Genomic DNA, 27,996 nt, shown 5'->3' with positions numbered 1-27,996 from the left:
AGGGTGTGTCTGAATTCTGACCCTTTTTTCTCCTTTCTTCCCTTTCACCAGATTTTATCATGTGGGCAACTTGCTGCAACTGGTTCTGCCTGGACGGACAGCCTGAGGAGGCCCCACCGCCCCAGGGAGCCAGGGCGCAGGCCTACTCCAACCCTGGGTACAGCTCCTTCCCTTCACCAACGGGCTTGGAGCCAAGCTGCAAGGCCTGCGGGGCCCACTTCGCAAACATGGCCAGGACGGTGAGTGTGGATTTATCGGCCTACTACAACCTCAGGCCCTTGAGCCAGCTCACTGACCTTCTATCGCGTCTCCTGCCTTGCCTTTGCTTATGCAGTGCCCCTAACCCAGACCCATTTCTTTCACAAAAGTAATAAAGGAAAACCTAACGGAGCAAAATTAAAGCATCTCAGCATAGATTTGGGGCCAGCTAGACCTGAATGTAGATCTCAGCTTTGCCACTTAGTAGCTGTATGACTTAACCTTTCTTGAGATTCATTTTCTCTATTTATAAAATGGGGATGTAATAGTTGAACCCATCTCACAGGGTTGTAAGAATAAAATGAGGAAGCTACAAAGGGTGCCCAGTACAATGCCTGGAATGTAGCAGGCATTCCATGTTACTTATTTATTAGCTGCCATTGTGAAGAAACTGACTGCAGATTAACTGGTTCATTACACTGGGGAACAAAATTTTTGTTGCATCCACAAAAACACCTGCTACCTAATTTGAGTGTGCTGATCTCGGATCTGACATTAGTTTTTCTCTGTAAGCTACAGGTTTTTTTGCAATTCAAGATTTTAGGTTTTTATCTTATTGTAAAATTTTCAACATTTAGTAGAATGTCTTCTTGGGCATCATCTTTGTGAAAATATAATTTATATAATATAGTAAATACACTAATACACTAAAAGATATGATTGCATCAGAATTTGTCTACAATTTTGAAATAGAATATGTTAAAACACTTATTTTAATCATAAAATTTACGCAAAACTTATTTAAATTCTATTCAGGCAAAAATTTGCGTTGGTAGCTCTTGCGTTTGTGTACTGGTTGAGGACAATCTAGTTTGATGCTCCAGCATTAGTCTGCTCATCACTAACAGCTCTGAGAGTTTCGGGAAACTTATCAAGGTGACTGTTCAGGAAGTGAATCTTAATGCTCATGTTACATCCAATGTCGCGGAAAGCCAACAGCATCCTTTGAACCAGAAGTTCATAGTTTTCTGCTTTTTGTTGCCAAGAAAGTTCTTTGTAACTGCTACAAAGGACTGCCATGCTGCTTTCTCTTCCTTATTCATCTTGGCAAATTCTTCATCACGTACGAGGGTTCGAATTTGAGGTCCATTGAATACACCTGCTTTTATTTTCTCGAAAGACAAGGCAGGAAAAGCAGAAACAATATGTTGAAAGCATTCACTTTCTCTATTCAAAGCCTGAACAAACTGCTTCATTAAGCCAAGTTTGATGTGAAGTGGGGGGAAAATGATCCTGTCTCGATTAACTACAGGTTCATTCACAATATTTTGCATTCCTACGTCCAGAGCTTCACGTTTCGGCCACTCCTTCTGTGTCCAGTGTTTCTCCTGAGCTTGACTGTCCCACAAACACAGAAAGCAAGGATACTTCGTGAAACCTCTCTGTTGTCCTAGCAGGAAATTTACCATTTTAAGATCCACACAAATGATCCATTTATGTTCCTCACACTTCAGAAAGTTGAGGACCATTTTTATGTCATTATAATCTTCTCACAGATGAGTTGAATAACCAATTGGAACCGCTGCATAAACATTACCGTTGTGTAGGAGAAAACATTTCAGACTCTGTTTAGAGCTGTCAAGAAATAGCCGCTGTTCTGGTGGACTATAAGTGGTAACACCTACCTGGCTGAGAAGATACTGATATCATGACAGTAAACAAAGTGTTTGTCTTCAGAAAAAAAGTCCACAAAAATTTGTTCACGCTTCCTGAAACGGGATACTTTAGCTGACCGGTGAAGTACATTCTTTTCTTGAAGCCTGGAGGCTAATAACTCAGCTGCTTTCTTTGATAGGCCCAACTCTCTTACTAAGTCATTCAATTCGGGTTGGCTAAACTGCTGAAGGGTTAATGACTGCTTGGCATCAGAAGAAGAGCCTTTAGATTCTACAACCATTTCCTCATGCATCTTATCAAAATACACTTGATCACCATGTTCACTTTCTTCATCTTAGAAGAAATAAAACCATTGAAAACTAGAACCGGGAGTGTCTCAGAGTGTGGGATAGGTCGTATTGCTTAAGGAATATTAAGATATGAGATCATATGCTGTTTTTTCTTGCCGATGCCCTTTGTATGGATCAGACAGAAATAACAGTCACTGCTGTGGTCCTTAGGTTCATGCCAAACCATGGGAATACCAAAAGGCATTCCTTTGCGTTTTCCTTTTGTCCAGTCACAAAGCATTTCCTCACAATTATGACACACAATATGAGGATCCCAATTCTTGTCTTGATTGCCAAGGGGAACTGGAAAATAGGTAATATATGCACGTGTGACAAATGATGAAATATTGCGCCTTTGACGTTGAAGTATGTAACAGCCACATATATAACAGAAGGTATCAGGACTATTCTTACATTTATGCCTACTGGAAGAAGCCATGATTCAATCTTAAAATAAGAGGATGTTTTTATCAGATAATAATTCTTTACATTTAAAAACAACTACAATTATGTGATGTTTGTAAAACATTAATTGCCTTGTGGTTATGTTCAATCCAAGAGTCGTTGCCCTTTAACTCCAATTTAAAAACCAATGCATGCCATTAACTGTAACAAAAAGAAATTAACATTGCATAAAAACTAGAGCGTGCACCAAAAAAACGGATTTCAGATTTGGAATCAGCGATGCAGAAATATATAGAAACAGTTCTAAAACCTCATTCAACAGAAAATGGAAAAAAAATTGTTCCCCAGTGTTATCAAAAGCAATGTCAAGGATGTCTCAGATACATCAAGACTCTAACAACACAGACTGGAGCTTGTATACTAAGGCGATTTCATTTGAAATGCACAGTGGCCATTTTTCCAGATTAGCGAGCAAGAAGGAAACTTCCTGGTTGGGTACTGTGTGGGTGTGGCCTTCCCTTTATCTGGTTGGGTACTGTGTGGGTGTGGCCCTCCCTTTATCAGCTCCCAGAGAGCGTGTTCTCTGGTCAAGCACCGCTAGGGCCTATGGTGAACCCTGACCTGGAGAAATAACTCCTTCAGTCTGCATTCTTCTGTAAAACGAGGGGTTTGAGGCCCAGTATGCGGTATTAAGATGATGATAATGGAAAATTTAAGAGGAAAAAAACCCTTTTAAAGCCATGTGCTACATGCCAGGAACTGTTTTAAGCAATTTAGGTTTTTTCATTTCATTCTCACAATAACTCTGTGATGTAGGTTTTAGGGTTTCTAAACTCCCATTTTATGAGAAACCGAGGCCTAGAGTTTAATGGTTAAAAGGAAACTGTATGTGTTCTGTTCCTGACAAGTAGCGTAAGAGACATTAAAATACTCATTCTTGGCCCTAGCCAGTGACTCAGTAGATAGACCGTTAGCCCAGCATATGGACATCTCAGATTTGATTACCAGTCAGGGCACACAAGAGAAGCCACCATCTATTTCTCTCTCCTTCCCCCTCCCCTTCTCTCCCTCTTCTGCTCCCATAGCCAGTGGCTTTATTGGTTCGAATGTGGTCCTGGGCTTTGAGGATAGCTTGGTTGGTCCAACGCATCAACCTCAGGCACTAAAAATAGCTTGCTACTCGAGCATCAACTCCAGATGGGGTTGCCGGGTGTATCCTGGTTGGGATGCATGCAGGAGTCTACCTCACTACCTTCCCTCCTCTTACCTAAAAAATAGTCATTATTTTCCTTCTCCCTAGGTAGTACCTCAGGATCTCATAGTTATTAAATGGCAGAGTCAGGATTCAAACCCAAGAGACATTAATTATATCAGAATTTCTGCAGCTTGAAGTGTTGACCCACCTACTCTTTTTATCTGTAAAATGATGGAGGATAGGCATTTTACCTTGTAGGTTGCTTTAGCACAGCACTGGTGGGCACATGGCAGAGCTTTGTGGTGATGATTTGCCTTGCTACCCCAGGCACTGTGAGGACTTAACCAGAGAGGCTGTTGCGGGTGTACAGGGAGTTGTCACTTGGTGGCAGGTGCCCCTCCTGTTAGACTGAAAGGTTGAGTCAATGGAGTGAGGCTGCAGTGGGGAATAGAAGGAACTTGGTGCCAGTGGTTTCAGTCTTCTCAGTGATGGTGACAGTGGGGTAGAGTTAGGACCTGAGATGAGATGGAAGGAGGGCTGTTGGGTACTTGTCACATGCCTGGTATTGAGTTTGGCATTTCAGATGCCTTACTTTCATTGAATCCTTACAACAACCTGTGAAATCTGTACTATTATTTGTTCTCATTTTATAGATGAAGAAATTGTTCTCTTAATCAGTAGTTTCAAGGACTCCTTAGGTATGTCGAGTATGTGGGATAGCCAAAGATCTTGCTGTTTTCATAGCTACACTGTGAGAAATGTTAGGAACAACTGCTGGTAGAAGTGGCAAAGTAATTGTCAAGAAGAATAGAGAAAGCCCTTGTTTATTATTTTTTTTATCTTGTAATATCATTTATTAAATAATCAATTTTTCCAGTTTTCAAATTTTTAGCATATAAAAATAATAGATTTTTTAAAGGCTTTATATACACCAAGGTATAATGATATGCCCCTTAAATGTATCATCATCTCAAAATATGGAACGCTTCATGAATTTGCGTGTCATCCTTGCGCAGGGGCCATGCTAATCTTCTCTTTATCGTTCCAATTTTAGTATATGTGTCGCTGAAGCGAGCATGGAAAGCCCTTGTTTAAATGAGCAGCATTGCCTGACTTGTGGTGGCGCAGTGGATGCAGTGTCGACCAGAGCACTGAGGTCACCGGTTTGAAAGCCAGGGTTGCTGGCTCCATCCCGGGGCCACCTGCTCGATCCTCAGGTTGCTGGCTCAAACCCAAGGTTGCAGGTTCAATACCTGGCCAAGATGCATGTATAAGCACAACTAAATGGAGCAGAGAATTGATGCTTCTCTCTCTTATAGATAGATAGATAAGTAAATAAATGAGCAGCATGAATTTGCAATAGGCTTATCTGAACCTTTTTTTTAACTTGGTGGTGTATAATTTTTTATTATTCAATTTAAAAAATTCTTCCAGTCATATAAATATATAAGTTACAGAGTCAGATTGTCCGACAAAGTTTATTACAAACAACAGAACCCACGCCCTTTCCATTTTGCTCTCCTCAGAGGCAAGTATTTTCAATTCATTTGGCTGATTCTTTTGGTAGTTACCTCTACGTTTCTCTCTCTCTCTCTCTCTCTCTCATAGTTGACACTCCCCACCCCCGTTCATGCACATAATCATAACTCTGTGTCACTTTTGACTCCCCAAAAACTTAACTGCAGTTTCTCAGTATCTGCAGGGGATTGTGACCCCCTTTTTAAGAAAATGTCAGTTATATTCTGTGGAGTGGGAATGGAGAAAGAACGAAGAGGACAGTGATGGTGATCCAGGCTCAGGGACCAGCATGTCAAGCAAGTTGGAAGCTTGGGAGAATCGGGATCTAGTGAGTTCTTGACATTTCTCAGCCAGAGGAGAAAACACGAATGAGTGAGGAAATCTCTCCCAGAGAAAGGAGAATGATGGTTAGGTGAGGAAGGCAAGATGCTTTTTTTTTTCTTAATAGCGGTGATCACCACCTGATGTAAATGTGTTTGTGAATTGCCTGTCTTCTCAGATGGTACATAGGAACAGAGATTTTGTCAGTTGTATTAATAGCTTTTTATGTCGTGTTTAGAACAGTGACTGACTGATAGTAGGTAGGCAATAAAATTTATTAAATTACTGAATGAATGGACAGTTGAGTTGAAAACAATGCAAAAAATAGGAAGTAGGCCAGAGAGTGTCTATTTTCATTACTTTGTGGCTGACAGCTTCATGCTGAAGATTTATGTTGAGGGCCCAATCCTGTACAGGCAGCCAGCTAGCAGCTAGAGGCTCTAGCTGTGTGGAGACAGAGCTGAGGAAGATATGGGCCTTCCCTGTAGGGTGTTGACTGTCTGGCTAAGGAGGCCCACATTTGCAAAGAACTGCTAACAGTCAGCTTAGTAAGTTTAAGTACTAGGGAATCAGGCACTGTTGATAAATTAATCATTCTAGCTGATAATTCTAAGAAGGTTTATTGACTTGCACATCAGTGGCTGAAGTGAAGCCACCAGATATGGGGCAAGCAAGGTGTATTCAGGGATTGTGAGTGGCCTCTCGCCAGAGTGCAGGCTACTTGGGAAGTTAGAGTGGGACACAGTTGGGATAAGGCGGTGAAGGGCCATGACTGCCATAGTAAGGAACCATCAGAAAGATTTTATCAAAGGCATGACCTGATCAATCCTGTTTCAGGTAGTCAGTGTGGCTTTATTAGTGGTAGGAGTAGCATTTGGGAAGCTTTTGTGCACTTGACACCTGGTGAGAAGTTGTCAGAGCCTGGTGTAGGGTGCTGGCTGAGACTGAGCGAGATAGCTGCCATTGAGGGAGCAGCTCTTCGTGCCATACTCTGTGAAGTATGGCAGTTGTTAAACCATTTTGCAGATGATAAACGTGAGACTCAGACACTAAGTTACTTGGCTACTGGGATAGAGTGCACATTGCATATGAAGACAGATGAAATGTAGGGGGTAGAGCCTATGAAAATGACAGGATATTGGCCTGGATGCCCTGGAGCATGGCAAATGATTAAAATAAGGAATTTCCCCCTACTTATTGGAAAATAAATTATTGGATATCTACTGTGTGTCAGGCATGGCAGGAAGGGGGCAAATACATAGCCATACCAAGAGATAAGGCGAAAGCTTCTGTAGCAAGAAGAACTTTTGTGGGCCCTGGCCGGTTGGCTCAGCGGTAGAGCGTCGGCCTAGCGTGCGGAGGACCCGGGTTCGATTTCCGGCCAGGGCACACAGGAGAAGCGTCCATTTGCTTCTCCACCCCTCCGCCGCGCTTTCCTCTCTGTCTCTCTCTTCCCCTACCGCAGCCAAGGCTCCATTGGAGCAAAGATGGCCCAGGCGCTGGGGATGGCTCTGTGGCCTCTGCCTCAGGCGCTAGAGTGGCTCTGGTCGCAATATGGCGACACCCAGGATGGGCAGAGCATCGCCTCCTGGTGGGCAGAGCGTAGCCCCTGGTGGGCGTGCCGGGTGGATCCCGGTCGGGCGCATGCGGGAGTCTGTCTGACTGTCTCTCCCTGTTTCCAGCTTCAGAAAAATGAAGAAAAAAAAAAAAAAGAAGAACTTTTGTGGAGGAAGCCAAGTTCCAGTTTGGGTGGTAAAAGATGGTGACTGGTACCGTATTTCTTGCTTCAAAAGTAAGAAATAATTTTGTATAATTCACAATGAATTTTGTGAATATTAAGAATGTTTCCTCTGGCCTGACGAGGCAGTGGCGCAGTGAATAGAGCGTCAGACTGGAACATGGAGGACCCAGGTTCGAGACCCCAAGGTCGCCAGCTTGAGCGCGGGCTCATCTGGTTTGAGCAAAGCTCACCAGCTTGGACCCAAGGTCGCTGGCTTGAGCAAGGGGTCACTCGGTCTGCTGAAGGCCCGCGGTCAAGGCACATATGAGAAAGCAATCAATGAACAACTAAGGTGTCGCAGCGAAAAACTGATGATTGATGCTTCTCATCTCTCTCCGTTCCTGTCTGTCCCTATCTATTCCTCTCTCTGACTCTCTCTCTGTCTCTGTAAAAAAAAAAAAAAATAATAATAATGTTTTCTTATATTAGAATTTTTCATTTGTAATTTCATGCTTAAGTGGATCAGCATTCTTATCAGAAGGGTTTGGCATTTAACAGCCACAGGCTTTTAAAATGTCTTTTATAGAAGTGGTTGAATTGAGTGATTATGATTTTCTTTTCTTCATTTTTTCTTTTCTTCATTGTGGTCAGTGTTCTCTGAATGCTCATTTGGTACAAAGTACAGATAACATGAAGGGCTTTACAGAGAGGACATAAGTAGGATGCATCTCCTGCCTTCCCAGAGTTTCCAGTGTTGCAGAGAAGTGGAAGGCTGTTTTTGCCACAAGGCAAATATTCCAGCTGTATTGGTAATACCTACCTGTGGTTTAAGAAGCCCTGACATTTTGTAGTGAGTTTGGCACTCAGCCTCTTCAGTTGGGCCAGTTTGAGGAGGAGGAGGAGAAGTCAGAAGTTTGTGTTTGCAAACATGGAGGAGGTACTCAGATCTCAGAGTGGAGGGCGTGGCTCCTAGGTACTGGCAAGAGTTCAGAGAGGAGGCAAAGGGGAAAGAGAATAAAAGATGACTGTGTCACCTATTTGTGAGTATGCCACCTTATGCTAAGGTTTGGTGTACATTATCTCATGTGATACTTTCAATAGTCCTTAGACTGGCCAACTGACCTGCCTTTACAGGTGAGGAATCTGATGCTCTGGGAGATTATCTGTTTTGTATAAATTCCCTTAGCTAGGAAGTGGCCAGCCAGGACTTGATCCTGATTGTGTCATTCCTCTGGCTTCCCTTTTTCCTCTCAGTGGGCTGCAGGAAGGAATGCCAATAGGAGGGATAGTGAAGAAGGGAGGCGGGAGGGACTGTAGGGTGAGAAGATGGGCCTCACCTGTGCCAGGGAATATGGGTGGGGTGATGGTGGGAATAAGTGAAGGGCAGATTAGGAAAAGATTAGGAAAGAGTAACCCGTCTGGCATCCCTGAAGGGCCATGCCTGCCTGAGGTGCCACTGCCAGCTGATTGATGCTGGATGTCTGTGTGCTCTCTTGGCATTTATGTAGGCACGCTGGCTTCTCTAATTCATCTTTCATGCTACCTTGTTACTCAGCTATTTGCTAGAATTTATCCACACATGATTCCTTTGCTCATTCTGTCCACATTTGTTGATGGCCGTTTTTCCTTTCCCTTTGTTCTCTCCTGCCTCTGCAAACTGAGATTTTACTTTTGAGCAGTCTTTTCCCTTTAGGATGTGGTTCAGATGCAGGCTGACTTCAGAGTCCCTGTTGGGGGGGCGTGCAGTGGGCATGGAAGCTGGGTTGTTATCTTTGTATTCTGATCTTACACACAATAAACCACACACATTTGAAGAAAGAATAGAGAGTTTTTCATATCTAGCTAATGGAGCAACTCAAGGCTTTCTAATTGTGTCAAGCTAGCTCTGGTAAGACTGCATTGACTTAAGTAATGTTCCATGTCAGGACCTACAGCATTATGCCACTGAAGCCTCTTTATTTCACAATCAGTCATCCTAAACTTATCTTATTTTCCAGTAGGAAAGCTTCAGATATGAATGAATACCCCAGCCCCAAAATATCCATTTTTCACCTGAGTGGCTATTGGTTTCAGAACTATTATAATGCTAGTGCTGTTGTGAGTCCTTTGAAGTCAGTCTCTGAACTTTTTTTTTTTTTTTTTACAGAGACAGAGAGTCAGAGAGAGGGATAGATAGGGACAGACAGACAGGAACAGAGAGAGAGATGAGAAGCATCAATCATCAGTTTTTTTCGTTGTGATGCCTTAGTTGTTCACTGATTGCTTTCTCATGTGTGCCTTGACCACGGGCCTTCAGCAGACCGAGTAACCCCTTGCTCGAGCCAGCGACCTTGGGTCCAAGGTGAGCTTTGCTCAAACCAGATGAGCCCGCGCTCAAGCTGGCGACCTCGGGGTCTTGAACCTGGGTCTTTCGCATCCCAGTCCGACGCACTATCCACTGCGCCACCACCTAGTCAGACAGTCTCCAAACATTTTATTGTCTGGTTATAACTGTGTAGAGAATAAGGGAGCTTGATGTGTGTCCTTTCTCAATGCCTTCTAAGTATTAATAGTCAAAATTGGGTGGTGCCCCGGCCAGATAGCTCTGTTAGAGCATCTGTCCAAAGTACAGAGATTGCTGGTTTGATCCCTGGAACAAATTGATGTTCCTGTCTGTCTCTCTCTCTCTCTTTTTCTCTTTCCCTTTCCCTTCCTTTCTTGCTAAAAATAAATAATAAATTTCAAAACACAACAAAACTGGGTGGTAAACATTATCCCCCTTTCCCTTTACTACATGAATGACACTTAGACAAAACTAAATATAACTATCTTAGCTATGCAGACTTGTACTTCAGCCACACAGAAGTGTCTGTGATTTCTGACTGCAAGAATCTTAAGTCTCTTGGGCATTCTTGTTGGCTTGAATAGCTTTCTATACTTAGAAAAGAGGGAGCAGAAATGTTTAGGTTAATACTTAAATCGCCATAAGACGGAAAGTTTTTAATTTCTTTAAATGATTAGTGAGTGTGCCCTCCAGGATCACCCCAGTGTGCCCAGGAATTACCTCTCCGGTGGGAGTGTGACCTGCTCTTGGCTGCAGCAGAGCTCAGTCAGATGTCTCTGTGCTCGCTCAGCCTGTGGGCAGGAGGCTGAGGATTTGCTTCCTGTGAGTTGAGCAAGCCATCATGTGTTATATTGTCTGTGATTGTGGAGATCACTTCTGCCAGGCGGTACCAGCTTGCCAGCCACACTCACTTGTTGCTCTTCTGAGACATTCTGTACTTTCACAAACGAGAGCTCCCCAGATCATGTCCAGGGGGGCCTCCTATAGCTGTCTAAATATTAGTCTTGGATGTGCTCTTCTGCACCACTGAGTTCCCAGTATTCTGAGTGGGTCTTCCTGGGTTTGGGGAGCCTGGGTTCCAGCCTCTGGATGGAACAGTGAGTTGGGAGTTTGAAGATGGAGAGTCAGGCCCTTGACTCAGTACTGCTATTGACTTGAATGGGATGGTGTTAGACAGCTTGGCCTGGTGGAAAAAACATGATTGTGGGCATTAAACTCAGACCCTAAGTATGAATCCTAGCTCTGCTGTTTACTGCCTGCCCTTGAATATACTTATAACTCTATGCCTCAATTGCTTTGTCTGTGAAACAGGTATATGAATACCTACTTTGTGAGTTGCTTTGAAAACTAAATGACAAGCTAGGTATAGCTAGCAATAAATTTAATTAATAATAGTAAAAACAACTACCACCACAACCTTTATACATTTGCTTTATCTCAGCAATAAAGTACAAAGACTCATAGTTCAGGATTTGAATCCTGTCTCTAATCATTAGCTCATATTTCCTAGCAATTATGAAACAGACTTATTGTGGAGTCCTTTGTCAGACATGCTAAATGCATTATCTTAACTTTACAACAATCCTATGAGGTAGATCAGGGTTTGGGAACCTATGGCTCGCGAGCCAGCAGACAAATCTTTAATAAAAAAAATAATATTAAAAATATAAAACATTCTCACCTGACCAGGCGGTGGCACAGTGGATAGTGTCGGATTGGGATGCAGAAGACCCAGGTTCGAGACCCTGAGGTCGCCAGCTTGAGCGCAGGCTCATCTGGTTTGAGCAAAAGCTCACCAGCTTGGACCCAAGGTCACTGGCTTGAGCAAGGGGTTTCTCCGTCTGCTATAGCCCCATGGTCAAGGCACATATGAGAAAACAATCAATGAACAACTGAGGTGTTGCAACGAAAAACTAATGATTGATGCTTCTCATCTCTCTTTGTTTCTGTCTGTCTGTCCCTATCTATCCCTCTCTCTATCTCATGTAAAAAAACCCCAAAACTCATGTATTACAATCCATTCATTTCCTACCGCTCATGTTCATGGTTGCTGGTGGCTGGAGCCAATCACAGCTGTCCTCTGGGGCAACACCAAATTTTTATTGGATAATGCGTAATGTACATGGGTCGTTGTATGGCTCTCACGGAATTACATTTTAAGATATGTGGCGTTCATGGCTCTCTCAGCCAAAAAGGTTCCCGACCCCTGAGGTAGATATTATTATCACCGCCATTTTACAGATGAGGAAACTGAGGGCCAGACAGGCTAAGTTACACACCCAAGGCGATACCACAAGAAATGGAACAGGGAGACAATTAAAATGTAGGGATTTTTTTTATTCTAAACCTGATAGATTGAATTAATAGTCTCCATTTCTCTATCAGTAAAATAAATAAGACCTCATATGGGATAATACATGTAGTGTCCTATACATAGATACACAGATATATACAGGATCTGCCATCTCTGAGTGGCTTTTGACCTGAAATCTGCAAGTTAGCTTGCATCATGAGGGATAGGACATAGCTTAGGTAAAGAGGGATTGGCAGTCTTCCTAGGCTGGGCAGCCCTAAGCTCCCGCCCCACTCTGTCTTGTTCTCACAACCTGGTTTCCTCTGTTTCTTGCTCTAAGCAGCAGACCTGCCTGGACTGTAAGAAAAATTTCTGTGTGACCTGTTCGAGCCAAGTGGGGAGTGGGCCCCGCCTCTGCCTTCTCTGCCAACGATTCCGAGCAACAGCCTTTCAGCGGGAGGAGCTCATGAAGATGAAAGTGAAGGACCTGAGGGACTATCTCAGCCTCCATGACATCTCTACCGAAATGTGCCGGGAAAAAGAGGAGCTGGTGCTCTTGGTGCTTGGCCAGCAGCCTGTGATCTCCCAGGAGGGCAGGACTCGTGCCCCTGCCTTTTCCCCGGACTTCCCTGAGCAGCAGGCCTTCCTGAGCCAGCCTCACACCAGCACAGTGCCTCCTACCTCACCCACCCTCCCTTCTTCATCCACACAGACCTCTGCTGTTTCCCCAGCCCAGGCTCAGGAAAATCAGCAGGTAAGGCTCGTTTGCAGGCTCTGCCAGCTCGAGGGCTCGTTTCCCTTCCTGCCTGTGTTGTGGGTGTGGGCTGCGAGCTTAAGGGTCTTGATTATATGAAACCTTCCTGCCTATGATGCACTCAGGTTTTGGCTTTCTTCAGAGATGATAATGCACAGTATGAGATTTTCTGTTTAATATATACATATCCCAGTTATACATTTAAAAAAGATTTATTGTCCCATAACTATTACAAGAAAACTCTGTTAACTCTCCAAATTTCCCACCCACTTACTTAGCTTGCTGTGGTCTTTCTTAGCTGGATGGAGAGTCGGTTCCTTAGTAACCATCCCAGCGCACGTAGGGAAAGAGAACCATGTAGAGGGGAGGGAGATCGGGAAACACAGTGACCAAGACTAAGACTCTGCTTCTCTCGCCAGCCACCGTTTGGGCTGGGGGTGGTTGGCATAGTATTGAACAGAAGCTGCCCTACCATCATCCCAGTGGGGCCTGGGGGTGCAAGCTACGAGCAGCACATGGACTGAATTATGAGCCAGCATGGGAAGTACAGGAAGGAGTCAGACATTACCTCTGCCCTCAGAAAGCCTCTCCAAGAGGAGAGACAGACACACAGACCAACTATTGGGTAAGCGTGAGGCTGGAGGCTTACCACTGTGGAAGGAGTGATGGTGACCTGTAGATTCACTTACGTGCCTTAGTCGGGGGAGTAGGACCGAGAAGGTCCCCCGGTTTTCACATCCAGTTTGCCACTGACTCCTTGGTCAACCCCGGGTGAACTTTGAGCCTTCAGCAATGAAATGAGGTTAGTAGTCCCAGGCCACATTTGCTCCTGCCAGGATGTTGGGAGGACTGGCTAGTGTGATGTCATGTTCAGAGAGCTTTGAGCTACATAGAGCTGGCACAGTACTGCTGTGGTCAGTTCCCACATGGGGTAGGGGTGGGGCTGCTGCCTCTTGTTGATGGCACCTCCTTCGCCAGGACTCGCCCCCTGATTTAGCTGATGGACACTGAGGCGTAAAGGCCAGTGTGAAAGCCTACTTCACCTGCAGTAAACTCATTTACTCCCTTGCTGGCTTGAGCATGCTTTCTCCCCAGTTAGAGTGTAACTCTCCTAAGCCCTGGCTCTGTCTGCTGGGCAGGTTTTACCTCCTGCTCTGACTTTCTCCCTTTGTTTAGTGGAGCACTCCTCTCTGTTTATGGGGAGCTAGGAGAGTAACCTGAGGAAACTTTTTTCCCTAAAGAATCTTCTGGTGGGTTTTCCAATGAAAGGAGTAGGTTTTAAGCTTCCTGTCGTTAACCAGAAATTTTCAGACTGCACCCTACAGTATGTACCAGATCTGATTGGGTACTTGTCTGATCTCTGATGTTTTCAGAGGGCCTTCTTGTTAGCTCACATCCCTTTCTGGTGAGATCTACGTTTGCAAGCCAGAAAAACAGATGCGGGGAGTTCAGTAACTTGTGCAAGGCCCCCGACAGTTCCACAGGTGAGCTGCACCTGGAATACAAACGTTCTCATAGCGCTTGCTCCACCAGCGTTCTTCCTTTTCCCGGCAATGCCCTGGCAGTAGTTACTAGGAAAGGAAGTGTGTGGAATAAGCAAAGCTGTGGACAAATACTAGTCATAAGTTTTGATTTTAGCCAGTAGGCAAAAGACAACGTGCTTGCAGCATGAGACCGGTCTCTTTCTGAAGAGAAGGGCATACAAAAGTTGTCTACTTAGAGACAGGTTAGGCTTGGAAGATTTTTTTTTTTTTTGTAACTCTTAAGGTGACACCAGGAGGCCTATTCATACCACATCTACATAAAGCTAAGAGAAAATTAGAGGTGTTGATAAGGACATTAGACCTGTTATGCTATACAGGTAATCTTATTCTCACTTAGCACTTTTGGTGGTGGTGGCAACTACTTTTTTTTTTTTTTAAATAAATTTTAAAAATATTTTATTTATTGATTTTTTTAGAGAGAGAGGAGTGAGAGAGAGAGAGAGAGAGAAGGGGGAGGAGCAGGAAGCATCAACTCCCATATGTGCCTTGACCAGGCAAGCCCAAGGTTTCGAACCAGCGACCTCAGTGTTCCAGGTCGACGCTTTATCCCACTGTGCCACCACAGGTCAGGCCTGTGGCAACTACTTTTCATTCCCACTGTAGTTGCTTACCTCTTCCTTGCTCCGTATTTGTGTCTTACTCGGGACTGAGTGGCTGGGGCCAGTGGGGGACTGGTTTTCTAGGTTGTCCCTTTACTGGTGCTCTAAGACAGTGGTCCCCAACCTTTTTTGGGCTACGGACTGGCCTTTAAGTGGGACAGATAAATGTATCACGTTACCGAGACAAGAGTCAAGAGTGAGTCTTAGACGGATGTAACAGAGGGAATCTGGTCATTTTTTAAAAATAAAACATCGTTTAGACTTAAATATAAATAAAACGGAAATAATGTAAGTTATTTATTCTTTCTCTGCGGACTGGTACCAAATGACCCACGGAGCGGTACCGGTCTGCGGCCCGGGGCTTGGGGATCACTGCTCTAAGGCACTACTGGAAGAAGCCTGTGAGCTCAGACATCCCTTTGCTGTTGGCTCACTGAAGGCCCTTTGCCTCAAGGAAACAGTGGGTGAAGAAGATCTATTGTAGTTAACAAATTTGTGTCATAAATGGTGATGGGATTAGGAGGCTCAGCGTTCTGAGTACTCTTTGGTAAAACCTGAAAGAGTATTTAGGAGGACCTTTTGAGAAGATAGAATTCTAAGCAGAATGACTTTTTTTTTTTTACAGAGACAGAGAGAGAGTCAGAGAGAGGGATAGACAGGGACAGACAGGAACGGAGAGAGATGAGAAGCATCAATCATTAGTTTTTCGTTGCGACACCTTAGTTGTTCATTGATTGCTTTCTCATGTGCCTTGACCGTGGGGCCATAGCAGACCGAGTAACCCCTTGCTTTTGCTCAAACCAGATAAGCCCGTGATCAAGCTGGCAACCTTGGGGTCTCAAACCTGGGTCCTCCGCATCCCAGTCCGACGGTCTACCCACTGCGCCACCGCCTGGTCAGGCCAGAATGACTTTTTAAGCATAGACATCTGTCTCGTGTAGTCTTAGGCTAGTAGACTCCTAGATGCTTTAAATTTTTGACCAGGTTTCAAGACAGCTCATAGTAGCAATAGCATGACCTGTTGGTTGGTTGGAGCACCTTTCCAGAACGTGAGAGCAGTGACTGGCCAGAAGACAGAGATAGGTTGGTGAGGGGCTGGAAACTTTGTTTCAGCTGGGCCAGTTGAGAAAGCCAGGGAGATTCAGTATGGAGGAAGGCAATACATGATGTGAACAGATTGGAAGAAAGTAGTAGACATTGGTCTGAGGGGCAGAACCAAGGATGGTGGGTGGATGATACAGGAAGGGCTGTTTGGGGTCACTATCAAGAAGAAAATTCAGTGGCAGTTAGAGAACAGTCTCCTGCAGTGGACATGTACGGGTGCATTTCATTTCACTTGGAGTGTTCAAAGTGAGAGTGCACTGGTGGTGAATGAGCTAATGCCATCCTGGTGGTGGGCAGAATTCATGCACTCTTTTTTGTTGTTGTTGTTATTCATGCACTCTTGTTCTAGAGTTCAGATCTGTTTGTATTGTTTCTCTAACAAGTCAGTATCTGAGAGCTTTTATAACACTGTTGTGCAAGACTCCAGATTTCTGGGGGAGATGGGAGTCCATTTGGGACATGGTATGAGTTCAGAAGAGGCCAGTGCTATGCAAATCCCTGGGCATCTGTGGATGTGATGGCACCTTTCTCTTCCCACAGGCCAATGGCCGTGTGTCTCAGGACCAAGAAGAACCCGTCTGCCCGGAGAGCACAGCCAGAGCACCTGCTGAGGATGAGACCCAGGTGGGCCTCTGCTCGGGTCTGTGCCTTTGCCCTTTCACTGGTGTTCATGGGCTGTTATTAGGAACCTCTCAGTGGACCTTGAAGTGGAGAGAGAAGACTCAGTCTGTGATGATAGTCCTGAAATCCTGTTGTCAGGGGTGGAGTTTAGTGTTAGTGTTCTGTCAAAACCATCAGTGTGTTAGTGCAGAGCTGTGCGGTCACAGTGGAGACAGGGGAGCCTCGTGGCCCATTTGTTTTCCAGTCTCTTGATTTTCTGAGAGATTCCAGGGTGCAGGCTCCTGGTGCTGCTGTGCAGATCTTGTTCTGCTTCTAGCACAGAATCACCATTGTTGGGGGAGGTTGGGGAATCAGGAGGGAAGATGAGAGGGCATTCAGGCTCAGCCGTGGTGGGGCCAGTCCAGAGGACGCAGCCATCAGGCCACGCAGCTGTGGTCAGAGTTGTCTACGGAGTGCTTGCCAGAGGAGTCTGCCGCTTCGGTGGGGAAGCAGAACTCTGCAGTGCTGAGAGAGAGGCCAGCACCGAGCTGGTGGTTTCTTGTGCTGACATACTTAATCTTTGCAGGAACCCTGTGTGTCAGAGCTGCCGTCTCTCCTTCACGGAGGGGCAGACAGGCTCAGAGAGGGGCGCAGCTTGCCCCCGCTATTAGTCAGTGGAGCAGTAGGATTCAAAATTAGGGTCATCTGACTCAAATTGTTGCTCCTTATATACACTGCTTTGTTTGTGGCTGGTTGTGCCTGAGTACAGAACTGTGTCAGGAAGAGACTGTCCTCTGTTTTGCAATGCAAAGCAGCATGCCGGGTACTCTTCCTGCCTCTGTTCCTACCTCTGGAGGTCAGTCACCAAAAGTGTGGTGTGATAAGTGCTTTCGGGTCTTTGGAGAGAAAGCCCGGGGAGTGAAGGGCTGACTGAGCCCATCAATCTCACCTTTGCCTTTTAGTCTGTTGACTCAGAGGACAGCTTCGTCCCGGGCCGGAGGGCTTCTCTGTCTGACTTGACCGACCTGGAAGACATTGAAGGTCTGACTGTGCGGCAGCTGAAAGAGATCCTGGCCCGTAACTTCGTCAACTACAAGGGCTGCTGTGAGAAGTGGGAGCTGATGGAGAGGGTGACGCGGCTGTACAAGGACCAGAAGGGCCTCCAGCACCTGGGTGAGGGGCACCTCCTGCACCTGGGCGACAGCTGCACAGACTCTGGAGAGCTTGCTGTCTCTCTGAAGCATGGCAGCGTCTTCTAAGGAAGGATTCATCGTACACATTGGCACCATCTAATAATAGCTGTCATTTGCACTTGAGTGCCAGGACTGGGTTAGGCATTGTATATCTTTATTTAATCCTCAGCGTGACCTATGAAATAGGCATTATTCATCCCCCTTCTATTATAGAGCCCAGATTTGAATTTATTTCCTGCTCTAAAAGTTCATGGTCTTTCCCATTGTATGTCACTCCCACCATACTCACTTCTGCCTCCAACAATACTTAAACAGTTGGGAGATTAGGAGGTGAATCTTTGCACACATTGTGTGAGGAGAATATCTGTTCTGCCAGTACTTGGGCTTTTCCTTATGATTTCCCAAAGCAGTGTACATGGTATAATTTTCAGGTGGTGCCCATTAAAATATCTAGGTCTGTGGTCAAATGAGTTTGGGGAACAATACTTTATATTATGCCCCCTGCTATTGATTCATGATAGATACTATACCAGTAAAGGAGGAAGTCCTGCAGAGGAGACGTGTTTAGCTGTTTTGAACTCAGCATTTCCTAAAATGATTTTACTTGGAACTCTGCTCTCCTCCCCTCCCCAACTGATTTCTTTCCCGCAGATCAATATTTTGATTCCTTGCATGCTAACAGTAGTTGAAGTTAGATTTCTGGCTCTCCTCTCCTAGTAGCTCAAATTCAGTAGAGTTAGGGGACATCTGACCAGTCACCTGATGAGACTCACTCTCCCCTTTGGGATTGTCCCCAGAATCTCCCTAGAGTTGTGAGGACATAGAGAATAGGAGATGGCTCTACCTGGGAACTTCATTCAGATGCCCTGGCTGACTGGAACAGACTGTTCCTTCTTTCTTGACTTTAATGCTAGCTTTAAAAGGATATCGCGCTTATGTACTAGCCTTCCTACTTGGCAGTTTTGTATGCAAACCAGTGGGATCCCTTTTCTAATACTAGACCAGACACAGCAGCAGGAGCTTTCCGTGAGTTCTCAGCATGTGGAGTGAGTGAGGAGGGAGAGTGTCTATCTGGGCTCTCGGCCATCCTGGTTCCCAGCAGGGAAACAGAGGTCAGAAGTCAGGGTGGTTGGAGACTTTGCTTGTACACATATTCAGACATCTTTTCTCTTTCCTTTTCAGTATGTGGTGCCGAAGACCAAAATGGTATGTAGTCATTTGTGTTTGGGAGCAGACTATGCTCCTAACTCCTCTGTCCTTCCCCCTCCTTCAACCCCGATTCCTCTTCCCAGTCCAAGAATTCTGAGCACATCATTGTCCAGACTGAGGGTGTGGAGGGAATTCACCGAGAAGCAGGGCTTCTCGGCATCTTAGAACTCTCCCCCCACCCCCCCAGAAGGGAGAGGAGGCACAGCACATCTGGGGGTGGACTGATTTGCACATCTCTGGGTGCTCGAGCTCAGAAGCCAGCATTTGTAAAATATTAACGAAGTATGTGGTGGCACGTGTCACATTTGGTTCATTTTTCATACTCCTGGTGCGAAGGCACTCCTTTCCCTGTAGTTTTCACTCAGTTCTGGTCTGTGTGCACCTTCAGGGGAGTCACTTGGTTTGTTTAAGAACTTCTGGTACCAACCAGAAAGAAAGGGTGGTGACCTGAGAGAGCCTGTTTGCACCGGGCTGGGCAGTGGCTGGAACTGCTCTGGGACAGGTCAGGAGAGGTGCCACACATGGTGCTCTCTAGGCACGAGATGCATAGCCCACATCGGCTGCCATACACCCCCCTGTGTCTGAGCCTTTGGGTACTCCCAGAAAGCACTGCAGGAGTCTGATTGGGTCTGAGCGTCATTCTAAAATGCTATGCTGTCTCTACGTTTTTGAAAGCCTCAGGGCTATATTGTTGTGAGCTCTTCCCCAACAGAGAACATTCTCAGAATAGAGTAGGAGCCTGCAAAGCATTTTAAAACTATCAGAAGACTCCAGATTTGTTATTTAGTAAAATGGCCTTTTGCTCAGAATGGAACAAAGTCTTCTGGATGATAAATTATCGAGTTGAGCTCTTCTCAGTTCCCCCAAACCATTTGCTGTTTTAGGCCCACTCTCTCTTCTTGATAATACGATCATGCTATTCCACTTGATGTCCTCCTTTCTTTTGATGATTCCCTGGGAGAATTCTGGCAGCAGCACTGATGAGTTTATTGTTATTCCTGACAGAAGTAATCAATAATGAAATTCTGTAAATTATTCCTGCTCATTTTAGGTATTTGTATAGTCAAGTCCCTTCCAAATCTTCTGTTAAGGCTACTCTTCAAAGGGGTAAATAGGTTTCCCAACCTTTCAGAGCCAGCCCACCCCAAATGTTTCCTGACTTTTTGAGTAGTCCAGGAAACAGGAAGAGAAAGTGCAGAAGCAACAGAGTATAGGAGAATTCCACTGGGGAATGGTAGAGGTTGCTGGTACCGTCCAGCTTCCTATTGATGGCTATCTGGTTCAGGCTACCATTTAAAAAGGGTCGGGAACCTTTTTGGTTGAGAGAGCCATGAACGCCACTTTTTTTTTTTTTTTTTTTCTGACGCTGGAAACGGGGAGAGACAGACAGACCCCCGCATGCGCCCCACCGGGATCCACCCGGCACGACGCTCTGCCCACCAGGGGGCGATGCTCTGCCCCTCTGGGGCGTCGCTCTGTTGCTCCAATGGAGCTTTGGCTGCGGGGGAGCTGAGAGAGACTGAGAGGAAGGAGGGGGGGGGGTGGAGAAGCAAATGGGCGCTTCTCCTATGTGCCCTTGCCGGGAATCGAACCCGGGTCCCCCGCACGCCAGGCCGACGCTCTACCGCTGAGCCAACCGGCCAGGGCCTGAACACCACATATTTTAAAATGTAATTCTGTGAGAGCCATACAACGACCCATGTACATTACGCATTATCCAATAAAAATTTGATGTTGCCCCGGAGGACAGCTGTGATCGGCTCCAGCCACCTGCAACCATGAACATGAGCAGTAGGAAATGAGTGGATTGTAATACATGAGAATGTTTTATATTTTTAACATTATTATTTTTTTTATTAAAGATTCATCTGCGAGCTAGATGCAGCCATGAAAAGAGCCACATCTGGCTCACGAGCCATAGGTTCCCGACCCCTGATTTAAAACATGCTGGCTGGGTGGCTAGGATTTTGGACATGAACGTTTTTCTGTTTCTGCAGCTAAAGTAGGATACTGGCCATGCCCACTGTATCTCACCACTCAAACAAGATGGTGAGCTGTTAAGAACTCTTGCGCACTGAGCGTTTAAAACTATATTGATAGTCCCTGCCCTCATGCCTTTTGCCCAGAAGGCCCCCTGCCTAGATTTGAATCCTGGCTACTCTACTTAACAGCTGTGTGCCTTGGGCAAGTCACTTAATTCTTTGACCTCTGTTGCCTCATCCTCATCTATAAAATAAGTAGTAAGAGTACCTACTTCAGCCCTGGCTGGTTGGCTCAGCAGTAGAGCGTCGGCCTGGTGTGTGGAAGTCCTGGGTTCAATTCCTGGTCAGGGCACACAGGAGACGTGCCCATTTGCTTCTCCACCCCTCCCCCTCTCCTTCCTCTCTGTCTCTCTCTTCCCTTCCCGCAGCCAAGGCTCCATTGGAGCAAAGTTGGCCTGGGTGCTGGGGACGGCTCCATGGATTCCACCTCAGGTGCTAGAGTGGCTCCAATTGCAGCAGAGCGACGCCCCAGAGGAGCCAAGCATCGCTTCCTGGTGGGCATGCTGAGTGGATCCCAGTCGGGCACATGCGGGAGTCTGACTGCCTCCCTGCTTCTAACTTTGGAAAAAATACAAAAAAAAAAAAAGAAAAAGAAAAAAGAGTACATACTGCATAGTTTTTGTGAGGATTCAATGAGGAAAATATGCAAAGCTTTCAGGGCCCTGCCTGGTTACCTGTAAGCATTTAGTAAATGTGAACTGTTGTCATTGCCTTTACTTATTAGACATTTAGAGAACACCTACCACGTGACTGGTGTTGTAGGGATTCAATGATGAGTATCTGACCTCAGAGCACATAGCAGATGCTAAGTATGTAGTAGAAATTCAATGAACTTGTTGAATTAAGGAACATAGTATAGTGGGGGAGATAAGTAGGCAGACTTAAAAATCCTAATCCAGTGAGGCAAGCAGTCATGGGGGTATGGCTGTGGTTATGTGGGGGAAGCAGAGAAGAGGGGGCCAGTCTCTTTTACCAGGAAGTTTCTGAGGAAGTCCAAGGGAGTTTGTGGATAGCACAGGAGGCCCCTTGATCTGTGGCTTTATTAAATTGGGGATAGTTTTTACAGATAAGCCTTTCGATCCTTAATCACTCACTACAGTTCTGGTTATATCTAAACTTTTCTGAACCACTTTTATCTTTTCAGCATGTTCCTCAGGGCATAATGAGTCCCTAAGTGTCATTCACCCACTATATTACATTATCAGCTGTCTGACAATTCTTTCTTTTTTTTTTTTTTTTTCTGAAGCTGGAAACGGGGAGAGACAGTCAGACAGACTCCCGCATGCGCCCGACCGGGATCCGCCTGGCACGCCCACCAGGGGCAACGCTCTGCCCACCAGGGGGCGATGCTCTGCCCTCCAGGGCGTCGCTCTGCCGCGACCAGAGCCACTCTAGCGCCTGGGGCAGAGGCCAAGGTGCCATCCCCAGCGCCCGGGCCATCTTTGCTCCAATGGAGCCTTGGCTGCGGGAGGGGAAGAGAGAGACAGAGAGGAAGGAGGGGGGTGGGGGTGGAGAAGCAAATGGGCGCTTCTCCTATGTGCCCTGGCCGGGAATCGAACCCGGGTCCCCTGCACACCAGGCCGACGCTCTACCGCTGAGCCAACCGGCCAGGGCTGACAATTCTTTCTTTTAAGCTGTGAGGACTGCTCTATTTAGTTCTCAATGTTATGGGATGTATTTGATCTACATGTACTTTATTTGTCAAATATATAACCTGACCTGTAGAGGTGTGGATTAAAGAAGCAACTGGAATTGGTTAGTGGGGCAGTGTTTTCTTGGAGTTCTATTTGAGGGGAAGCGTGTGGAATTGGGGGTTTGTTCACAGTGTTCCTGTTCTCTCCCAACTCCATATACTCACCCCGCCCCTCTCTGCCTTGTGTTTATACAGGGGGAGCAGTGCCATCCAGCCTGGAGGAGAACCTGTGTAGGATCTGCATGGACTCACCCATTGACTGTGTTCTGCTAGAGTGTGGCCACATGGTAACATGTACCAAGTGTGGCAAGCGCATGAATGAGTGTCCCATCTGCCGGCAGTATGTGATCCGAGCTGTGCACGTCTTCCGATCCTAAGGGCTTGGTTCCAGCTTCTTCAGTGCCTTACAGGGACACAGTACGAGGTGTCTGGGCTCAGGGTTGGCCAGCTTGCAGAGGGGCAGGCTAACAAGAACATCTGCAGTGTTCCCAAGACCAGAACAAGTCACTTCTGGGCATGCCTGCCTTGCCACCGAGGTGCTCCTCTTGGCTGGCAGAGCGCGAGAGTGAGAACTGGTATAGATTGCTTGGGCAAGTCCCCATTTCAGTGATCTTGGGTGATGGCGGTAACTAATGAAGAGGGAGGACCTTCCAGAACTTGGACTGTATCATCCTCCCTTCCTCCTGTACCCCACCCAACCCCTGAGCTGCTTGCCTATGTTTCACCGATCAGAAGGCCTGGTAGCAATGGCTCTTTTCCTCTCCAGCACATTTGGGTTTATTTCTGGTTTCACTGGCTTTTTGTGCTTTAACCTACCTTTGCTAATGTTCCTTGCTACATTGCCTAAAATCCATTTGTTTCTTCAGACCAAAATGATGTTATCTTACCAGACCAATAATGATCCTCCTTAGGACAGAATTTGGACCAGTAAACTTACCTCTGGTGAGAAATGAAACACAAATGCTATTGAAAAACTTCAAAGTCATTAAGAGTTGCTTCCTTCAGTGCTGGGACTAGACGCTGTCAGTTTCCCAACCTGACTTTGGGAGCTTCAGGTTCCTGAACTGCTGGGAAGGTCCAATGTCTGGGAGAGAGATGGTGCACGGATCATCTCTGCTTCTTTTCGGGCCTGACTTAGTGCCATCCTTCATTTTAGTTTATCAGAACAGGGAGAGCATTGGCTTTCTGCTAACTTGAACTTCTCCAACAGACAGCAGTTTTGAACCACTTTTCCCAGAGAATGATGTCCCTCTCTTTCCCATGGAGGTTTAAACATGGTCTCACTCAAGACATAGGGATGTAGGCAAAGAGCCTGGCTCTTCTCTCGCCAGACTTCTCATAAGTTCCTGGAGACCAAACATGTAAAACAGAGCCACTGAGGTATGAGGTATGAGCATATCTAAGAGGTATGAGCAGGTCCTGAGTGAGGCTGGTTCAGCCTTTGAGCAGACAGCTGGAAGACTTCATTCTCCAGATTGGTGGGGACTCCCTACTATTTTCTTCCTTTACCTGCTGAGTTGGGGGTAGGTGAGGAAGATGCATTCTCTAGGCTCTTTAGGAAGGACTGTGCAATGAGTAGGTCATGGCCTTCAGCCCTGTTAGAGTCTTTACAGCACCAGAGGAGCTAGAGGGCTAAAAAAGTCTGCTGGAGCAGCTTGGCCAAGCACAAGCATACATGCTATCAGAGGAGCTGTGTGTGCTGCCATCACAAATGGATGAACTATGCAAACCCTAAACACTTGAGGGCCTTGGTAGACTCCCCCACCCCCATCCTCCCCCTGCAGCCAAGATAAGAACCAGTCATGACTCTGGAAAGCAGTGGGGAACCCCTAAGAGGACCTATTTATCATACAGACATACTTATGTTTTCCCTTCATCAACCACTAATCCCCTTTGGGGAAATCGAATCTCATTGAGTAGTTGTTAGCTAAACACTGGGCCACTTACCTCGACGTTATAACAAGTTCTGGATGATTTGATTCTGGGCCACAGCCCTTGTAGGAATTGGGGGAATTGTGATTTCCCTGTGAAGACATCTTTCTGCTGGACAGTAAGTACTGCGGTTTACAATGCCTACCAGCTTAGCAAAGGATTCAGCTACTGCTCAGTTCCACTTTGAATTCAGGTAGAAGCTGGCACTCTACCTACTTACACTTGCTTTCTCTGCTGAGGCCTTACCTCTCCCCACCTCCCAGTCTCCCTCTTAGACACGAGTTAAAATAATACCCTAATGGTTGGTTAGTAACCTTGGTAAGAATTAGAGCTGATGTCATTTCCTTATTTTGGAAAAAGAACTTGCCTTTTGAATCTTTTAACCTCTTTTGGTAAAGGTTTTCATTTAAGAGGTGTCAAGCAACCCTGATTATTTTTCTTTTTGTATCTTCTTGATTACACCAGATAAAAGTGGGGAATTCCAAGATCCCGTTTCAGTTACTATATAACCTAGGTAGAAAACTTGATTTTGTCCTTGAATGCTTCTGCCTCTCATGGATCCTTGGTCTTAATTATCATGGAACATCTAATTCTTCCAATTATTCCTTGGTTTTTGCTGTGATTGGAGGCCTGACTGGTTCATAATGTTGGACTACCTAGATCCAAACTAGTAAGAATAAGCTGTACAGGAATTAGTGCTAAATATATATTGTATAAGTTTATTGAAAATTTTTGGATGTGAATGTGTTACTTCAAGTGCTTATATTAAGATTCTCTCAGACTTACTTGGGTGAAAAACAAACCCAACTGTGTATTTTTTATTACAGAGCTCTGCTTTATAATTTTTTAATAAAGTTTCAATAGAGATGCCTGTCCAATCTGGTGTGAGGCTGCCAGAGGTCTGATAGTCGATTGATGAGTTGATAAACCACAGGCTAATCCCAGGCGTGTACATGCAGGTATGCTCTTGAGAGACTGCGTTCTTTCAGAGATGCCTGGGTCATGCTCTCTGGCTTTGGTCAAGATAGCCTTGTCCAAAAGACGAGGAGACTGAAGCTTAGTGTTGTTGTGACTTAAGATCTAACTGGTATGTGGGAGAGGCCATGAAACAATCTAGATGAGGATAGGAGCTGCATAGAAAAAGGACCAATCATAAGTCCAAGTAGGAAGCAGCACTAAGTGAGCTCCGACATTGACACTGGTTTGGTAAGAGATGGGCCTTAAAGATCGCACAGAAAGGAGTCTGAGGCCACAGCCAGTGCCCAGTTAAGCATTCAGGTGGCCCTGAGAGATGCATAGTAGCCTTTGGATGTAGTTGTGGTGGTTGGGAGTGTGGCCCAGAGTTTGGCCCAGCCTTGTGGGCAGACTGCTGTGTGTGCACAGGCCCATATACACCTCCTTGACCAGCTGTCCAGGGGAAGGGACTCCTGAGAATGCAGCCTTTGGGAGAGCTAGATTATGTGAAGATCTGTCCTGTGACTGAGGCAAGAACACTGGTTCAAAGAGCATAAAGGACTGAGCCACAGCCCTTTGTCCTCATTGTTCTGGGTCACTGACCTGTTGAACACCCATGATAACCTCTGTCTGCTGCCAAGCAGCAGCTTATAAACAAAGGCTCAAGGTCTGTGGAAATACACGAAACGATACAAAATTGTATATATGGTATAATCTCAGCAGCCAAGAATGTGTCAGAAAGGTTGGAAGAAATAGGCAAAACACCTTGAATGGTGAATTGAAGATAACACCCCGCAAAGCACACTCCTTTGCTGTGAGGGTGCACCTTGAATGTGAGCACACGGACAGGTGGGGCTCGGTCAAGGGGCAGTGTCCGTGTCCTTTGGCAGGTTCTCCAGGGGAGAGCCTTGTTGTGCTGCCCGATCCAGTTTCTTGGCCTGAGGAGGCTGGAGAAGGGGGTGGAGGCTTATGTAGGTCAGTGTTCAAAGGAGGAGCAGCTTTTGTCTCCAAGGATAGAAAAAAGGGTGTCTTATTCTCAATACTGAAGCCAGACTGAATGGTGCCTATTCAAAATCACCCAATGTCCTGAGTACTGCTCCATCCTGCCCCTTCCTCTTTACACATTTTAGCCAGCAGGTGGAAACCCAGGTCAGTCAGGTTCAAGTTGGCCCCGAGCTGCTGACTGGCGAGCAGCCTTCCAGCAGAGAACAGTAGATCACCTTGTTGAGCACACAAGAGGACTGAGGGAGGTAGTGGTCCTCAATCTTACAGGCTCGGACACTCAAGTATGTTCCAGAGGTTGAGTCACAGTCACCTAGCTCACAGGGAAGGACATTTAAGCCTGCCAATTTGTTGATGATAAGAAAAAGAACGGACCCTCAGGTGCCAGCAGGCCTGAGAACATGGGAGCTAGTATATAACCAGATGGCCACCCGCTGAGCCTGCATTCAGACCAGTGAACTGTCAGGTGCAGAAAAGGAAGGCTGTGGAAGTAGTTAGAAGCCAGGTCTCTCCTGGGTAGGGCCTGAACGTGCATAGCATTGTTGATTTTCCCCTACTCTGGTAGCTGTGCTAAGTGCTTTACAGAAATTGAGTTCATTTACTCTTTACTGTGACCCTATGATTTAGCTGCTATTTCTATTCTCATTTCTTTTGGTAGAACAGAGGCTTAGATGTTGAATAACTTATATGAGGTTATAGCTATTAAATTTTAGGACGTGTATTTGAACCAAGTCTGTCTATACCTGCACCATCCACTGTGGTAGTTCCTGGACACAAGTGATCATTTAAAGTTGAGCGAATGAAAACTTCAGCTCTCCAGTTGTGTTAACCCCATTTCTAGTGCTCAACAACCGAAATGTGGCTAGCTTGTATTGGCCAGTTCACATTTATAACGTTTCCATTGCTGCAAAAAGTTCTATTGAACAGCACTGATCTGCACTAAATTGTTTTCCTTTTATTCAAATAAATCAGCCTCAGGTGGCACAGAAACCTTTGTGAGCAGGCCATGTAGATTTGTCCTCAGGGAGGTAACTTAGTCTTATTTCCAGGTTTTGGGGAGGCAGATCCTCCTGGAGCCTTGTATCCCCCGGAGGAGTAGCTCAACCTCCCTTTTCTTTTCTTTTATTTTTTTTTCATTTTTCTGAAGCTGGAAACGGAGAGACAGTCAGACAGACTCCCGCATGCGCCCGACCGGGATCCACCCGGCACGCCCACCAGGGGCGACGCTCTGCCCACCAGGGGGCGATGCTCTGCCCATCCTGGGCATCGCCATGTTGCGACCAGAGCCACTCTAGCGCCTGGGGCAGAGGCCACAGAGCCATCCCCAGCACCCGGGCCATCTTTGCTCCAATGGAGCCTTGGCTGCGGGAGGGGACGAGAGAGACAGAGAG

At 46.0% G+C, this 27,996-nt stretch overlaps 1 protein-coding gene and 1 non-coding gene across 12 annotated transcripts in view; one reads left to right on the top strand and one right to left on the bottom strand.

Annotated features, from left to right (window-relative positions):
* The window catches only part of RFFL (ring finger and FYVE like domain containing E3 ubiquitin protein ligase), a 90,629-nt gene extending 63,034 nt beyond the window's left edge, over positions 1-27,595 (top strand). For all 11 annotated transcript variants that reach the window (XM_066263348.1, XM_066263349.1, XM_066263346.1 and 8 more), the window contains 6 exons: positions 52-239; positions 12,323-12,733; positions 16,521-16,604; positions 17,543-17,753; positions 18,956-18,979; positions 22,913-27,595. In XM_066263348.1, coding sequence (XP_066119445.1) covers positions 52-239; positions 12,323-12,733; positions 16,521-16,604; positions 17,543-17,753; positions 18,956-18,979; positions 22,913-23,094 — 1,100 coding nt within the window. In that variant the 3' untranslated portion in view covers positions 23,095-27,595. The remainder of the gene's footprint in view (positions 1-51; positions 240-12,322; positions 12,734-16,520; positions 16,605-17,542; positions 17,754-18,955; positions 18,980-22,912) is intronic.
* On the bottom strand, positions 4,776-4,880 carry LOC136327893 (U6 spliceosomal RNA). The gene has a single exon (XR_010729952.1). It is a non-coding gene; the product is annotated as a U6 spliceosomal RNA (small nuclear RNA).
* Positions 27,596-27,996: the final 401 nt, after the last annotated feature.

This window comes from Saccopteryx bilineata, chromosome 2 (genome assembly GCF_036850765.1).
Source record: "Saccopteryx bilineata isolate mSacBil1 chromosome 2, mSacBil1_pri_phased_curated, whole genome shotgun sequence".
Lineage (NCBI taxonomy): Eukaryota > Metazoa > Chordata > Mammalia > Chiroptera > Emballonuridae > Saccopteryx > Saccopteryx bilineata.
This window is presented reverse-complemented; position numbering and strand designations above follow the sequence as displayed.